The sequence below is a fragment of the Schistocerca americana genome, chromosome 1, assembly GCF_021461395.2.
Source record: "Schistocerca americana isolate TAMUIC-IGC-003095 chromosome 1, iqSchAmer2.1, whole genome shotgun sequence".
In the NCBI taxonomy this organism is placed as follows: domain Eukaryota; kingdom Metazoa; phylum Arthropoda; class Insecta; order Orthoptera; family Acrididae; genus Schistocerca; species Schistocerca americana.
The window spans coordinates 1,135,380,249-1,135,393,999 of NC_060119.1; the positions used below are offsets into that span (position 1 = coordinate 1,135,380,249).

At 46.9% G+C, this 13,751-nt stretch overlaps 1 protein-coding gene across 1 annotated transcript in view; it reads left to right on the forward strand.

The window, feature by feature from the left end:
• LOC124619206 (cysteine and histidine-rich domain-containing protein morgana) overlaps nt 1-13,751 on the forward strand; it is a 60,973-nt gene that overhangs the window by 24,954 nt on the left and 22,268 nt on the right. The window contains exon 5 of the mRNA XM_047145428.1: nt 10,726-10,899. Coding sequence (XP_047001384.1) covers nt 10,726-10,899 — 174 coding nt within the window. The remainder of the gene's footprint in view (nt 1-10,725; nt 10,900-13,751) is intronic.

Sequence of the window (13,751 nt, forward strand, 5' to 3'; positions counted from 1 at the left end):
CGGAGGTTACTTGCTTGTGACAAGTTGGGGGATGTTAACGTTACCATCACACCACATAAGAGTTTAAATATGGTCCAGGGTATTATTTTCCATAGGGACCTACTTTTGCAGTCTGATGACGAGCTACGTGCCAATTTATAGCATCGAGGTGTTTATTTCGTCTGCTGCGTTCATCGGGGTCCAAAGGATAATCAGGTTGCTACCGGTGCCTTCATCTTGGCCTTTGAGGGTGATACATTACCAGAGAAGGTCAGTGTGATGGTCTACCGCTATGATTTTCAAGCCTTATATCCCTCTGCCGATGCGGTGCTTTAAGTGCTGGAAGTTTGGCCATATGTCTTCCCACTGTACTTCCAGCCTCACATGTCAAGATTGCGGACGCCCATCACATCCCAATACTCCATGTGCCCCGCCTCCCATGTTTGTCAACTGCAGAGAGCATTATTCATCTTGCTCACCAGACTGCAGGATCTTACAGAAAGAGCACAAAATCATGGAATAAAAGACCCTGGACCGACTGACCTATACTGAGGCTAAGAGGAAATATGAATGACTACGTCCTGTGCGGATGACTTCCTCATAAGCCACTGCAACGACAACTGTGTCAGCCCCATCTGTTCCGCGACTTCCAGTTCGATCGCTGAACCATACTATCCCCCCTGTTGCTCCTGTGCCACCTACCTCGGCAGCAGCACCCCGCACCCATCAGGGACGTCTGTCCCCGCTTCTAAGCCGGAGAAGCATCCAACTTCTTCGGCTCCTCTCACTCCCAAGGGTTCCCTTGGGTCCCTCCCTTCCCAGATTTCCACGAGCAGAAAGGATGACACCCGACAGTGGCATAAGTGCCCACAAGCAGCTGGTTGTAGGGCTTCGCGATCCTCCTCCGTCCTGGAGACTGAATCGGTGAAGCCCTACCAGCCAGTGAAACCCAAGGAGCAGCATGAGAAATCCAAGGAGAAGACAGACCAAGGAACTGGAGATGGCACCCACCCCACCGTAACCTTCAAGCTCTGTGTCTGAAGATGAGGTGGAGATACTGGTGTCCACTGAGGACCTGGATCTCGCTGGTCCCTCAGACGCAATGGATAGCACTTGCAAAGGGACTCAATCGGTGGCAGCAGGTGACGAGGAGGCGTAATCTGCCTCCCTGGTCCCTTCATGCCTTTCTTGGCCGTGCATAATGTCATCCTCCAGTGGAACTGCAGCAGTTTTTTCCACCACCTTGCTGAGCTCCGACACCTTCTCAGCCTTCACCCTTTCTTCTGCATCGCTCTTCAAGAAACTTGGTTTCCGGCGATGCGAACCCCCGCCCTCTCTGACTACCGGGGTTATTATAGGAACCGGTGGGGAGGATCAGTGGCAACAGGCCGAGGCAGCGCCATTGAGCATGAATTGGCCCAACTCGACCTTTCCCTTTTAAATGATGGTGCCTTCACACATTTCAGTGTGGCGCATGGCACATACTCGGCCATCGACCTTTCGATCTGCAGCCCTAGCCTCTTAACGTCTATCCAATGGAGTGTGCACGACGACTTGTGCGATATTGACTACTTTCCGATCTTTCTGTCATTGCCACAGCGTCACTCTTCTGGGCGCCCCTGCAGATGGGCTATGAATAAGGCTGACTGCGACTAGTTCTCCTCCATTGCCACTATTGCACCTCTTTCCAAAGACGCCATTGATGCGGTGGTTCACTCAGGCACCACCGGCATCGTTAGTGCCGCAGAATCTGCCATTCCCTGTTCTTCTGGGTCCCCTCGGTGGAGGACTGTGCCTTGGTGGTCACCTGAGATCGCTGAGGTGATTAAAGATCGCAGGTGGGCGCTCCAGCATCACAAGCGTCATGCCTCATTAGAACACATCGCCTTTAAACGGCTCCGTGCACTGGCCCGCCGCATCATTCGTCGACACAAACAGGAGTGCTGGGAAAGGCATGTCTCCACCATTGGCCTCCGTACCTCTCCATCGCAGGTTTGGGCCAAGATTAGGCGACTCTGGCTATCGGACCCCCATCAGTGTCCCTGCGCTTTCACTGAATGGAGCAGTCTGTACTGAATCCGACACCATTGCAAACCACTTAGAAGAGAATTTTGCACAGAGTTCCGCTTCTGTGAATTACCCACTGGCCTTCCGTTCCTTGAAAGAGCGGTTGGAACGTCGAAGCCTTTCCTATCACACACACAACCCTGACTTGTACAATGTTCAATTCAGTGAGTGGGAATTCCAAAGTATCCTAGCCGTTTGTCCTGATATAGCTCCCAGGCCCGATCGCATCCACTGTCAGATGCTCAAACACCTCTCAGTGGATTGCCAGCGCCACCTCCTTGGCCTTTACAACCGTATCTGGGTTGAGGGTGAGTTCCCGTCGCAATGACGGGAAAGCATCGTAATCTCTGTTATGAAACCTGGCAAAAAACCACTGGAGGTAGACAGCTACGACACCATTAGCCTCACCAACATTCTTTGCAAGTTGCTCCAATGCGTGGTGAGCTGGCGGTTGAGTTGGCTCCTTGAGTCTCGGGACCTTCTGGCTCCGTCCCAGGTCAGTTTTCACCAAGAACGCTCCACCATTGACCTGGAGTCTGCTATTCAGTCAGTCTTTTCCCGGCGACAACACCTCATCGCCGTCTTTTTCGATCTCACGAAGGCCTACGATACGACTTGGCGACACCACATTCTCGCTACTCTGAGTGAGTGGGGTCTTCGGGGACCACTCCCGATTTTTATACAGAACTTTTTATCCTACTGCGCTTTCCAAGTTCATTTTAGTGCTTCCCATAGCGCTCCCCCATACACAAGAGAATGGGGTCCCACAAGGCTCTGTCCTGAGCATCTCACTCTTTCTAATTGCCATCAATGGTCTTGCGCTCTCAGCAGGATCGTCAATCTCTCCCCTCCTCTATTTTGATGACTTTTGTATTTCTTTCTGCTCCTCTTCTACTGTTGTAGCTGAACACTGTATGCAGGGAGCTATACGGAAGGCGCAGTCATGCGCCCTCAACCACACCTTCCGGTTTTCGGCCGCCAAAACTTGTGTGATGCAGTTCTGTCGCTGCCGTACCGTCCACCCTCATCCCGAACTTTACCTCGATGACCAACTACTAGACGTAGTGGAGACTTACCGCTTCCTGGGACTGGTCTTCGAGGTCTGCTTAAGTTGGCTTCCCCATATTCGTCAGCTTAAAGACAAGTGCTGGCGGCATCTCAATCTCCTTCGGTGCCTGAGACACACCGAATGGGGTGCGGATTGTCGTACACTACTGCGGCTGTACCAAGCGATTGTGCAGTCCTGTGTTGATTACAGAGGTGTGGTGTGTGGTTCAGCTGCCCCTTCTGTACTGCATGTACTAGACCCTATCCACCACTGTGGAGTTCGCCTCCCTTCGGGAGCCTATCGTTCTAGCCCTGTGAACAGCCTCCTTGTAGAAGCGGTCGTTCCTCTGCCAGCAACTATTGCTCGCAAACTATGCCGCACATGTCCATAGTTCACCTCACCACCCAAATTACCGTCTTCTTTTCCCCACCACGGTGGTCCATCTCCCGCAACAGTAGCCCAGAATTGGAAATTCCTTAGCTGTCCATGTCCAGTCAATTCTTCATGACATTGATGCTTCCCCCCTACCGCCTTTCCTGCAGACTTGTTTCCATACCCTTTCATGGACCAGCTTCGGCTGGACCTATTGCTTGGCCCCAAAGGCTCAGTCCCACCTGAGGTCCACCGCCAGAACTTCCTCTCTGTTCTTGGCGAGTTTGGGGGCTCAGACATCATCTACACTGATGGCTCCCTGGTTGATGGTCTCGTTGGCTTTGCTTACGCTCCCGTTGATCATACAGAACAATGCTCCTTGTTGGTTGGCTGCAGCGTATTCACTGCAGAGCTGGTTGCAATCTATCGCGCTCTTGAACATATCAGCTCCTGCTCTGGTGAGTCCTACGTCATTTGTAGTGACTCCTTATGCAGCCTACAAGCCCTTGACCAGTGCTTCCCTAGGCACCTCTAGGTATTGTTAATCCAGGAGTCTCTTTATGCCCGCTACAGGAGTGGACGCTCAGTGACCTTCATTTGGACACCAGGCCATGTTGGGATACCGAGCAATGAACATGTTGGCTGCCTGGCCAAACGGGCCACCAGTAAACCGTCTCTAGACATTGACCCCCCGAAGACCGATTTGCGAACAATCTTATGCCGCAAAGTTTTCGAGATTTGGGACACGGAATGGTGCAACCTGACCACACCAAACAAACTCCGTCCTATCAAGGAGACGACGAATGTGTGGTGGTCATCCATGCGAGCCACTCGCAGGGACCCCATTGTCCTTTGTCGGCCCTGCATTGGCCACACCCGCTTGACACACACCCATTTACTGCGCCGTGAGGACCCACCTCTATGTCGCTGCGGGTCGGCTTTGACGCTGGTCCACATTTTGTTGGCCTGTCCCCTTTTAACTGTGATCAGGCAGACGTTTGCGCTACCTGATACACTCCCTGCCCTTTCAACAGATGACACTGCTATGGCAGGCTTAGTTTTGCACTTTATTCGGGCAGGGGGCTTTTATCACTTAATCTAAGTGTTTGTGGTTTTTTGTGTTGAGTCTGGCCTTTGGCCTACAATTCTAGACTGTGTGTGTGTGTGTGTGTGTTTTTTTTTTGTTTTTTTTTCTCCCCCTGGGTGGTTGGCTTTTCCTTTTTTGTCTATATGGTCGGCCAACCACTGTCACACTCTGTGTGATTTTAATTCCTTTTGTCTGGTCTGTGTCTGAGTCTTTCATGGGTCCTGTGTCGTCTCTTGTCATCTCCGTTGTTCGTTTTTATTCTGTGTGGGTGTTTGAAGTTTTTGGAAAAAGCGGCCGATGACCGTAGCAGTCTGGTCCCTTCAATCCCACAAACCAACCAACCAGGAAGGGGATAGGTGGGTGAAGGACAGTCAGGAGTGCTAGTTCTGCATGGTTCGCAGGAGAGCTTCTGTAAAGTTTGGAAGGTAGGAGACGAGGTACTGGCAGAAATAAAGCTATGAGTACCGGGCGTGAGTCGTGCTTCGGTAGCTCAGTTGGTAGAGCACTTGCCCGCGAAAGGCAAAGGTCCTGAGTTCGAGTCTCGGTCGGGCACACAGTTTTAATCTGCCGGGAAGTTTCATATCGGCGCACACTCCGCTGCAGAGTGAAAATCTCATTCATTCCAGTCACTAACTAAGGTTGAGGCCTGGAGGGTTACAGTAATGTAGGATATATTGCAAGAAAGATCCAGATGGCACAAGCTGTGAAGCAGTTATGGAAATGAAGAACTTCGTGTTTGGCAGTGTTGTCAGCAAGTGGGTGGTCCAGCTGTTTCTTGGTCACTGTTTGTCGGTGGCCGTTCATGCAGACAGACAACATGTTGGCTGTCATGCCCATGTAGAACAGAGTGGTTGCAATTTAACTTGTAGATCACATGCCTGTTTTCACAGGTAGCCCTGCCTTTGATGGTTTCACAGGTAGCCGTGCCTTTGATGGGATAGGACATACTCGTGACAAGACTGGAGTGAGTGGTAGTGGGAGGATGTATGGGGCAGTTCTTGCATCTAGGTCTATTACAAGAACATGAGCTATGAGCCAAGGGGTTGGTAGCAGGGGTTGGTAGGAATGAAGGCATTGTGTACGTTTGGTGGGCAGTGGAATACCGCTGTGGGAGAGGTGTGAAGGATAGGGGGTAGGACATACCTCATTTCGTGGCATGACAAGAGGAGGAGAGTGTAATTCAGTTGCTCCTGGGTGGTATTGAGTCATGAGGGGAATGCCCCTCTGTGGCCAGATGGTGAAACTTTAGGAGGTAGTGAGTGACTGGAGAGACAAGGCATAAGAGATCTGTTTCTATACAAGGTTGGGAGCCTAATTATGGTCTGTGAAGGCCTCAGTGAGACCCTTGGTATATTGCAAGAGGGATTACTTGTCACTGCAGATAAGGTGGCCATGAGTGGTTAAGCTATATGGAAGGTACTTCTTAATATAAAATGGATTGCAGCTGTTGAAAGGGTGGTATGTCTGGTGGTTGATTGGTTTGATGTGGACAGAGGTACTTATGTAGCAATCTTTGAGGTGGAGGTCAACATTTAGGAAGATAGCTTTTATAAAGGAGGTATCTTTTATATAGCAGGTTAGGTCACAGGTAATAGGTTGAAGATGTTGGTCTGCAAGAGCAGATATTCTCTTGGTTGGGACGCGGTAACAGGCCACAAGGGGGCATTCTGGGTGCTTGGGGTTAAGGACTTTAGGAAGCACGTAGGAGTGTGGAGAGCAGTGTGAGGAGAGAGGTAGGCCCCAAGAAGAGGTTGTGGATGGGCCTAAGGATCTGAGAAGAGACTGGAGATCCTGCTGGATTTCTGGAATAGGGTTACTATGGCAGAGTTTGTAGGTGGACAAATCTGACAGCTGGTGGCGGACTCTTTCTGCCAGGTAATCCTTGTGGTTCAAAACCACAGTGGTGGAGCCTTTGTCCGCAAGTAGGATTATTATAAGGTCAGTGTCAATTTTTAGGTGGTGGATTGCAGTTCTTTATGTGGATGTACGGTTAGGTTGCATGTTGAGGGATTTGGCGAGTGATGGTGAGGTAAGGTTTGAGGTTAAGAAATTGTGTAAAGTTAACACAGTGTGATTTGGGGACAGTGAAGGTGGATCACATTTGGATGGAGGAGTGGACTGAGCCAGGCAGGGTTCAATGTTGATCTTTGTTTGAGTGCGTTTGGTAGGGTTGGTGGTGAAAAAGAGTTTACACTGTAAGGACCGAGAGAAGGACAGAAAGCCTTTTAACAAGTCCAGCATGATTGAATTTGTGAGTGGGGCAAAATATAAGACCTTTGGAAAGCACTGATAGTTCTGTGGGAGTAAGGATTTTGGAGGAAAGGTTCATAACTGTGTTTGGGGTCTGTTTAGATTCTTGATTCTGTATGGTGGAGGGAAGATGTTTTTGAGGGTGGGGAAAATGTAGTAGGTCTGTGAGACAGCGTTTGCCAGCCTTAGAAGAATGTGGGAGAGGTTTGGAGGCTGTTGTAGGGGTGGTGGATAGGGGTAATCCAAGGTGGGAGTAGGAGATGAACAGGTGGGATAGTTTTTGGAGATGACATTGTGCGTGCAGCCCTAGTTTCTGGAAGGCAAGAGTTTCATTGAGTGAGATGGGATACAGCTGTTTGGGATTGCACAGCCGGAGAATTTTATGGATGGAGAGGAGGTATTGCATGGAGGTTTGGGCGTGATTTACATGGTTTTGCAGCACAGTGTTGTTGAGGGTTAAGGATTGGAGAAATCTGAACAGATGGAGGTCATTGTGGAAGGAGAGTTCGCAGCATGAGATAGTTAATTTGATGGTAAGTCCATTTGGGGGGATTCCATGAGCCAGACAACAACACAGGAACAGTTTGGGGGATTGGGTTCTGGCGAAGGATAAGGAAACTTTTCTGTATTGGCACAAATGGAAGGAGCAAGGATCTATGGTGAAGGATAAAAATGTACAAAAATACGTAAATAATGTAGAACTACATGTGAAAAAAATTGGCAAAAAATGCCATAATACATGGGGTGATCACAAAGGGGGCGGAACTGATGAAGTATCGGAAAACAAGAGGAAACTTGAGGCAGTAGGCTGATAGTGAAAGACACAAACGAACTGAAATCGATGTGAAAACACAATGAGATCAAAGATAAAAATAAATAAACAAGTCTGTAATGTGGGTTACAGATTGGTGGGCAGATATGTATGAAGAAGGGAGACAGCAGATGTGACTAGATTAGGTGAGGTTAGTATGTGCAAACCGGAATAAAAGAGGAGAAAGAGTGACAGGTGGGGAGGGATTGGTAGAATGAGTGTTGCATTCCAAACGACCCCACATGCTTTGACTTACGAGCTACACTATATCAATTGTCTCGTCTGTCACAACAAACAGCTACATGACCACGCTGATTGTTGGTGCAGCATCTCATGTCCCACATTACTTCCGAGGGATATAATTAATTGTAGACCTTCAAATTGATCACTTTTCCTGTGTTACTCTCACGTATTTTCACAAATTATTTTCCGTACCTTCCTGTGTCACAAGAATATGTAGCAACCTCTCCCCTCCTCCCCGTCACCCATAGTGGAAACACTTTTTCACCAGCAACCCTACCAAACATACTCAATCAAAAACCAATGTAGAATCCTGGTGGGCTCATTTTTCTTTTCCACCGAACTGTGATCCATCCCCACTGCCCCCAAATCACACCCTACTTTACGGAATTTCTTAACCTCAAACCTTTCCCCAAATCGCTCAACATGCAATCTAACCATACATCCACATAAAGAACTGCAATCCACCACCTAAAAACTGATCCTGGCCGTATAATCCTACTTGCTGAAGAAGGCTCCACCACTGTGGTTTTGAACCACAAGGATTACCTGGCAGAAAGAGTCTGCCACCAGCTGTCAAATTTGTCCACCTACAAAGTGTACTACTGTAACCCCATTCTGGGAATCCAGCAAGACCTCCAGTCTCTTCTCAAATCCTTAGGCTCACCCTAACCTCTTCCTGGTGTCTATATCTCTCCTTGCCCCTACCACTCTCCACACTCCTACCTTCTACATGCTTCCTAAAGTCCATAATCTCAACCACTCATGATGCCCCATTATGGCCGGTTACTGTGCAACACTGAGAGAATCCCTGCTCTTGCAGACCAACACCTTCAACCTATTTCCTGTAACATACCCTCGTATATAAAAGATACCAACCATTTCCTCCATTGACTCTCCACAGTTTCTGTTCCTTTACCACGCGATGCCTTGCTCATCGCTACTGATGTCACCTCTCTTTACACTAACTTTCCTAATGCCCATGGCCTTGCCGCTATTGAACACCAACTTTCCCAACACCCTATGGTTTCCAAACCTACAACCTCGTTCCTGGTCACCATGACCATCCATATCCTCAACCACTATTACTTCTCCCTTTAAAGGCATTATCTACAAACAAATCCTGAGTACAGCTATGAACACCCACATGGCACCATCCTATGCCAATCTATTCATGGGTTTTGTAGACAAATCCTTTCTAACCACTGAGAATCCCAAACCCCGTGCCTGGTTCAGATTCATTGATGACAACATCATGATATGGATCAAGGGTGAGGCCACCCGATGAACATTCCTCCAGTTAATCTGAACATCATCTCCCCCCATTTGTTTCACCTGGTCCTCCTCCAACCCTATATGCCACCTCCTTCGATGTCGACCTCCACTTCAATAGGTGCCATCCATTCCATACCAAGAAGTCCCTTCCATGTAATCTAGCCACCTGTGGCTGTCAGATCTGTAGTGATGAATAGACTCTCTCAAAATAGACCAAGGGCCTCTCTGAGGCCTTCACAGACTGTATTTAGCCTCCTAACTTTGTACAGAAACAGATCTCCAGTTCCTTATCTCTCCAGTTACCCACCTCTTCCAGAAGTCCCACCATCCGGCCACTGAGGGCCATTCCCCTCGCGACTCAGTATCACTCAGGAGCAACTGAATCACATTCTCCTCCTGGGAATCAACTACCTCTCGTCATGCCCTGAAATGAGGTATGTCCTACTCCCTATCATTCTCATCCCTCCCACAGTGGTATTCTGCCGCATACCAAATCCACACAATATCTTCGACAATCCCTGCTTGACTCCTGCTCCCAACCCATTGCCTGTTGCTATAGACATAGGTGCAAGATCTGTCCCATACATCCTCCCACCACCACCACCACCACCACCACCACAAGCTGTCTATTTGCATATATGTCCACTGACAAACTGTGACCAAGAAACAGCTGGATCACCTAGCTGCTGAGCAAGATGCCCAACACAACGTTTTTCATTTCAGTGACTGCTTCACAGCCTGTGCCATCTCTATCACTCCTACAAACACCATCATTTCTGAATTGTTTAGGTGGGAACTCTCCTGGCAATGTATCCTACATTCCCTTAACCCTTCTGGCATCAACTTTTGTTAGGCACTGTCCTTGACCCACCTATCCCCTTCCCTGTTCCCATTCCAGCTCCATGCAGTCTTCTGTCGTATGAACACACCCACAGTCATTTTACTTCTGTTCTTTCCCTCCTCCTTCCCACTTCCCCACTCTGTATAACCTCCTGACTGCAATAAACTGCCCTACCCTCTCCCCACCTCGTCCCTGTATGCTCCCACAAGCAAAACTTTACTGTGCCTCGCCACTACCCTGCTATGCCTCTCCGTTTCCGTCCCATCTTCCTCCTTACCCCCACCACCCAGATTGCTTCTCCCATCATACGCTTTTGCTCAATTTATCCTTTTCATAGTATGACACTCCAGTTAAAAAGACAACTGTAGCTGGCCCGGAAATTAGGCAGCTTCAACACTGTTTTGTTGCTTTGAACACCTGAGATAACTTGCCAGTGACAGCAATTAGATCTCATTCAGTTTAAAAGATATTGAATACAGATTTTTAAAAATGTGAAAAATTTGTTGCCTTTATTTTGAAGATAGTATTGCATGATTTTCTCTCACAAACTGTATGCATGAGGCTGTATCTATACTAATTACATACACTCACAAAACATCAATATCCATTTACATTAAATTTCTCAGATGTGATCCACAGTTCTTCATTGCTTTTCATTTTGCATTCAGCAACCTCTCTGGATGTTTGTATCCTGTAAAGAAATACTCCAAAATCTTAGGCATAATAATGGTTGATAGTTTTTCTGTTTTCCTTAGGTGTATCAGGGACAAGACAGCTCTGACACGAGGTGCATTTTTCATCCAGGTCAACCAGTTTTTCATGAAGGTCTAAAATATTGGTCCTGTTGTAAACGCCGCACAACGGATTTCAATACATTTCTGGAGCAGGAAGGTTGCACAACAGGATCACATGCATGGACTAAAGCTCAGGTAATGTGAGCTATTAAGGAAGTTGCAATAGGGCACAGTCTAAAAGTTTGCCATTGTGTGTTAATAATGGTAAGTACAGCTGCTGAACAGCAGTAAAATGAAAACCTTATATCAAACAGTCCTCCACAGTAAAAAATAATGGAGGTTCCTGTGTTAGTGTATCACTAATATATCATGAAAGATGTCCCTGGTGTACCTTTTTTCGGAGAAAGATTCATGTTTTATGTCCCATCGACATCCTAGTAATTAGAGATAGGCAAATAAGAACAGGAAGTAATATGGCTGTGTCTGTTTCTAAGGAACAGTTCCCTTCATTTGTCTTAATTTATGACTGGCCAGACAGGAATTTGAACCCTGGTTGTCCCAAATGCAATTCCAGGGCCTTAACCACTAATCAGTTCTACATCTACATCTACATTTACATTTATACTCCGCAAGCCACCCAGCGGTGTGTGGCGGAGGGCACTTTACATGCCACTGTCATTACCTCCCTTTCCCGTTCCAGTCGCGTATGGTTCACGGGAAGAACGACTGTCTGAAAGCCTCCGCGCGTGCTCTAATCTCTCTAATTTTACATTTGTGATCTCCTCGGGAGGTATAAGTAGGGGGAAGCAATATATTCGATACCTCATCCAGAAACGCACCCTCTCGAAACTTGGCGAGCAAGCTACACAGCGATGCAGAGCGCCTCTCTTGCAGAGTCTGGCACTTGAGTTTGTTAAACATCTCTGTAACGCTATCACGGTTACCAAATAACCCTGTGACGAAACGCGCCGCTCTTCTTTGGATCTTGTCTATCTCCTCCGTCAACCCGATCTGGTACGGATCCCACACTGATGAGCAATACTCAAGTATAGGTCGAATGAGTGTTTTGTAAGCCACCTCCTTTGTTGATGGACTACATTTTCTAAGGACTCTCCCAATGAATCTCAACCTGGTGCCCGCCTTACCAACAATTAATTTTATATGATCGTTCCACTTCAAATCGTTCCGCATGCATGCTCCCAGATATTTTACAGAAGTAACTGCTAAAAGGGTTTGTTCCGCTATCATGTAATCATACAATAAAGGATCCTTCTTTCTGTGTATTCGCAATACATTACATTTGTCTATGTGAAGGGTCAGTTGCCACTCCCTGCACCAAGTGCCTATCCGCTGCAGATCTTCCTGCATTTCGCTACAATTTTCTAATGCTGCAACTTCTCTGTATACTACAGCATCATCCGCGAATAGCCGCATGGGACTTCCGACACTATCTACTAGGTCATTTATATATATTGTGAAAAGCAATGGTCCCATAACACTCCCCTGTGGCATGCCAGAGGTTACTTTAACGTCTGTAGACGTCTCTCCATTGATAACAACATGCTGTGTTCTGTTTGCTAAAAACTCTTCAATCCAGCCACACAGCTGGTCTGATATTCCGTAGGCTCTTACTTTGTTTATCAGGCGACAGTGCGGAACTGTATCGAACGCCTTCCGGAAGTCAAGAAAAATAGCATCTACCTGGGAGCCTGTATCTAATATTTTCTGGGTCTCATGAACAAATAAAGCGAGTTGGGTCTCACACGATCGCTGTTTCCGGAATCCATGTTGATTCCTACATAGTGGATTCTGGGTTTCCAAAAACGACATGATACTCGAGCAAAAAACATGTTCTAAAATTCTACAACAGTTGCAGATAATAGAAGCTGTAGAAAGTGAAATATTGTATCCCATCTAGTAAGTAAGAGTCAAGCCATTGTGGGGTAGCGGAGGATACAATTGGGGGGGGGGGGGGGAGGGGGGGGGGCTGTGTATATGAAAGACTAAGCATGAATGTCATGAGAACTGGTAACGTTAAGGATGACACCATCAACCATGCAGCAGTAGATTGGTTTTGGTCATTAGTCAGGAAGCACCTTATGAAGCTTGAACTGCTTGATATGTCTGGAAACCAATGACTTTTTTTTCCACATTTGTATCTTAGTAGTGTGTAATGTTGAATAAGAAATACTATTCTTGTAATTAGTCTATTACTCTGTCAGAAAGGTCACAGTTTGTAGTAATAGACGGGAAGTCATCGAGTAAAACAGAAGTAATATCCGGTGTTCCCCAAGGAAGTGTTATAGGCCCTCTATTGTACCTGATCTATGTTAACGACATAGGAGACAATCTGAGTAGCCCTCTTAGATTATTTGTAGATGATGCTGTCATTTACTGTCTTGTAAAGTCATCAGATGACCAAAACAAATAGCAAAATGATTTAGATAAGATATTGTGTGGTGCGAAGTGTGGCAATTGACCGTGAATAAGAAAAGTGTGAAGTTATTCACATGAGTACTAAGAGAAATCCACTAAATTTTGATTACACGATAAGTCACACAAATCTGAAGGCTGCAAATTCAACTAAATGCTTAGGGATTACAATTACAAGTAACCTAAATTGGAACGATCACATAGATAATGTTGTGGGTAGAGCAAATCAAAGACTGCGATTCATTGGCAGAACACTTAGAAGGTGCAACAGATCTACTAGAGAGACTGCTTACACCACAGCTGTTCCCCCTATTCTGGAGTATTGCTGTGTGGTGTGGGATCTGCATCAGGTGGGACTGACAGATGACATCGTAAAAGTTCAAAGAAGGGCGGCTCATTTTATATTATTGCAAAATAGAGGAGATAGTGCCACAGAAATGATACATGAATCGGAGTGGCAATCATTAAAACAAAGGCGTTCTTCATTGCGACGGGATCTTCTCATAAAATTTCAGTCACCAGTTTTCTCCTCCGATTGCGAAAACACTCTGTTGGCACCTACCTACATAGGGAGAAATATCATTACGATAAAATAAGAGAAATCAAAGCTCGCA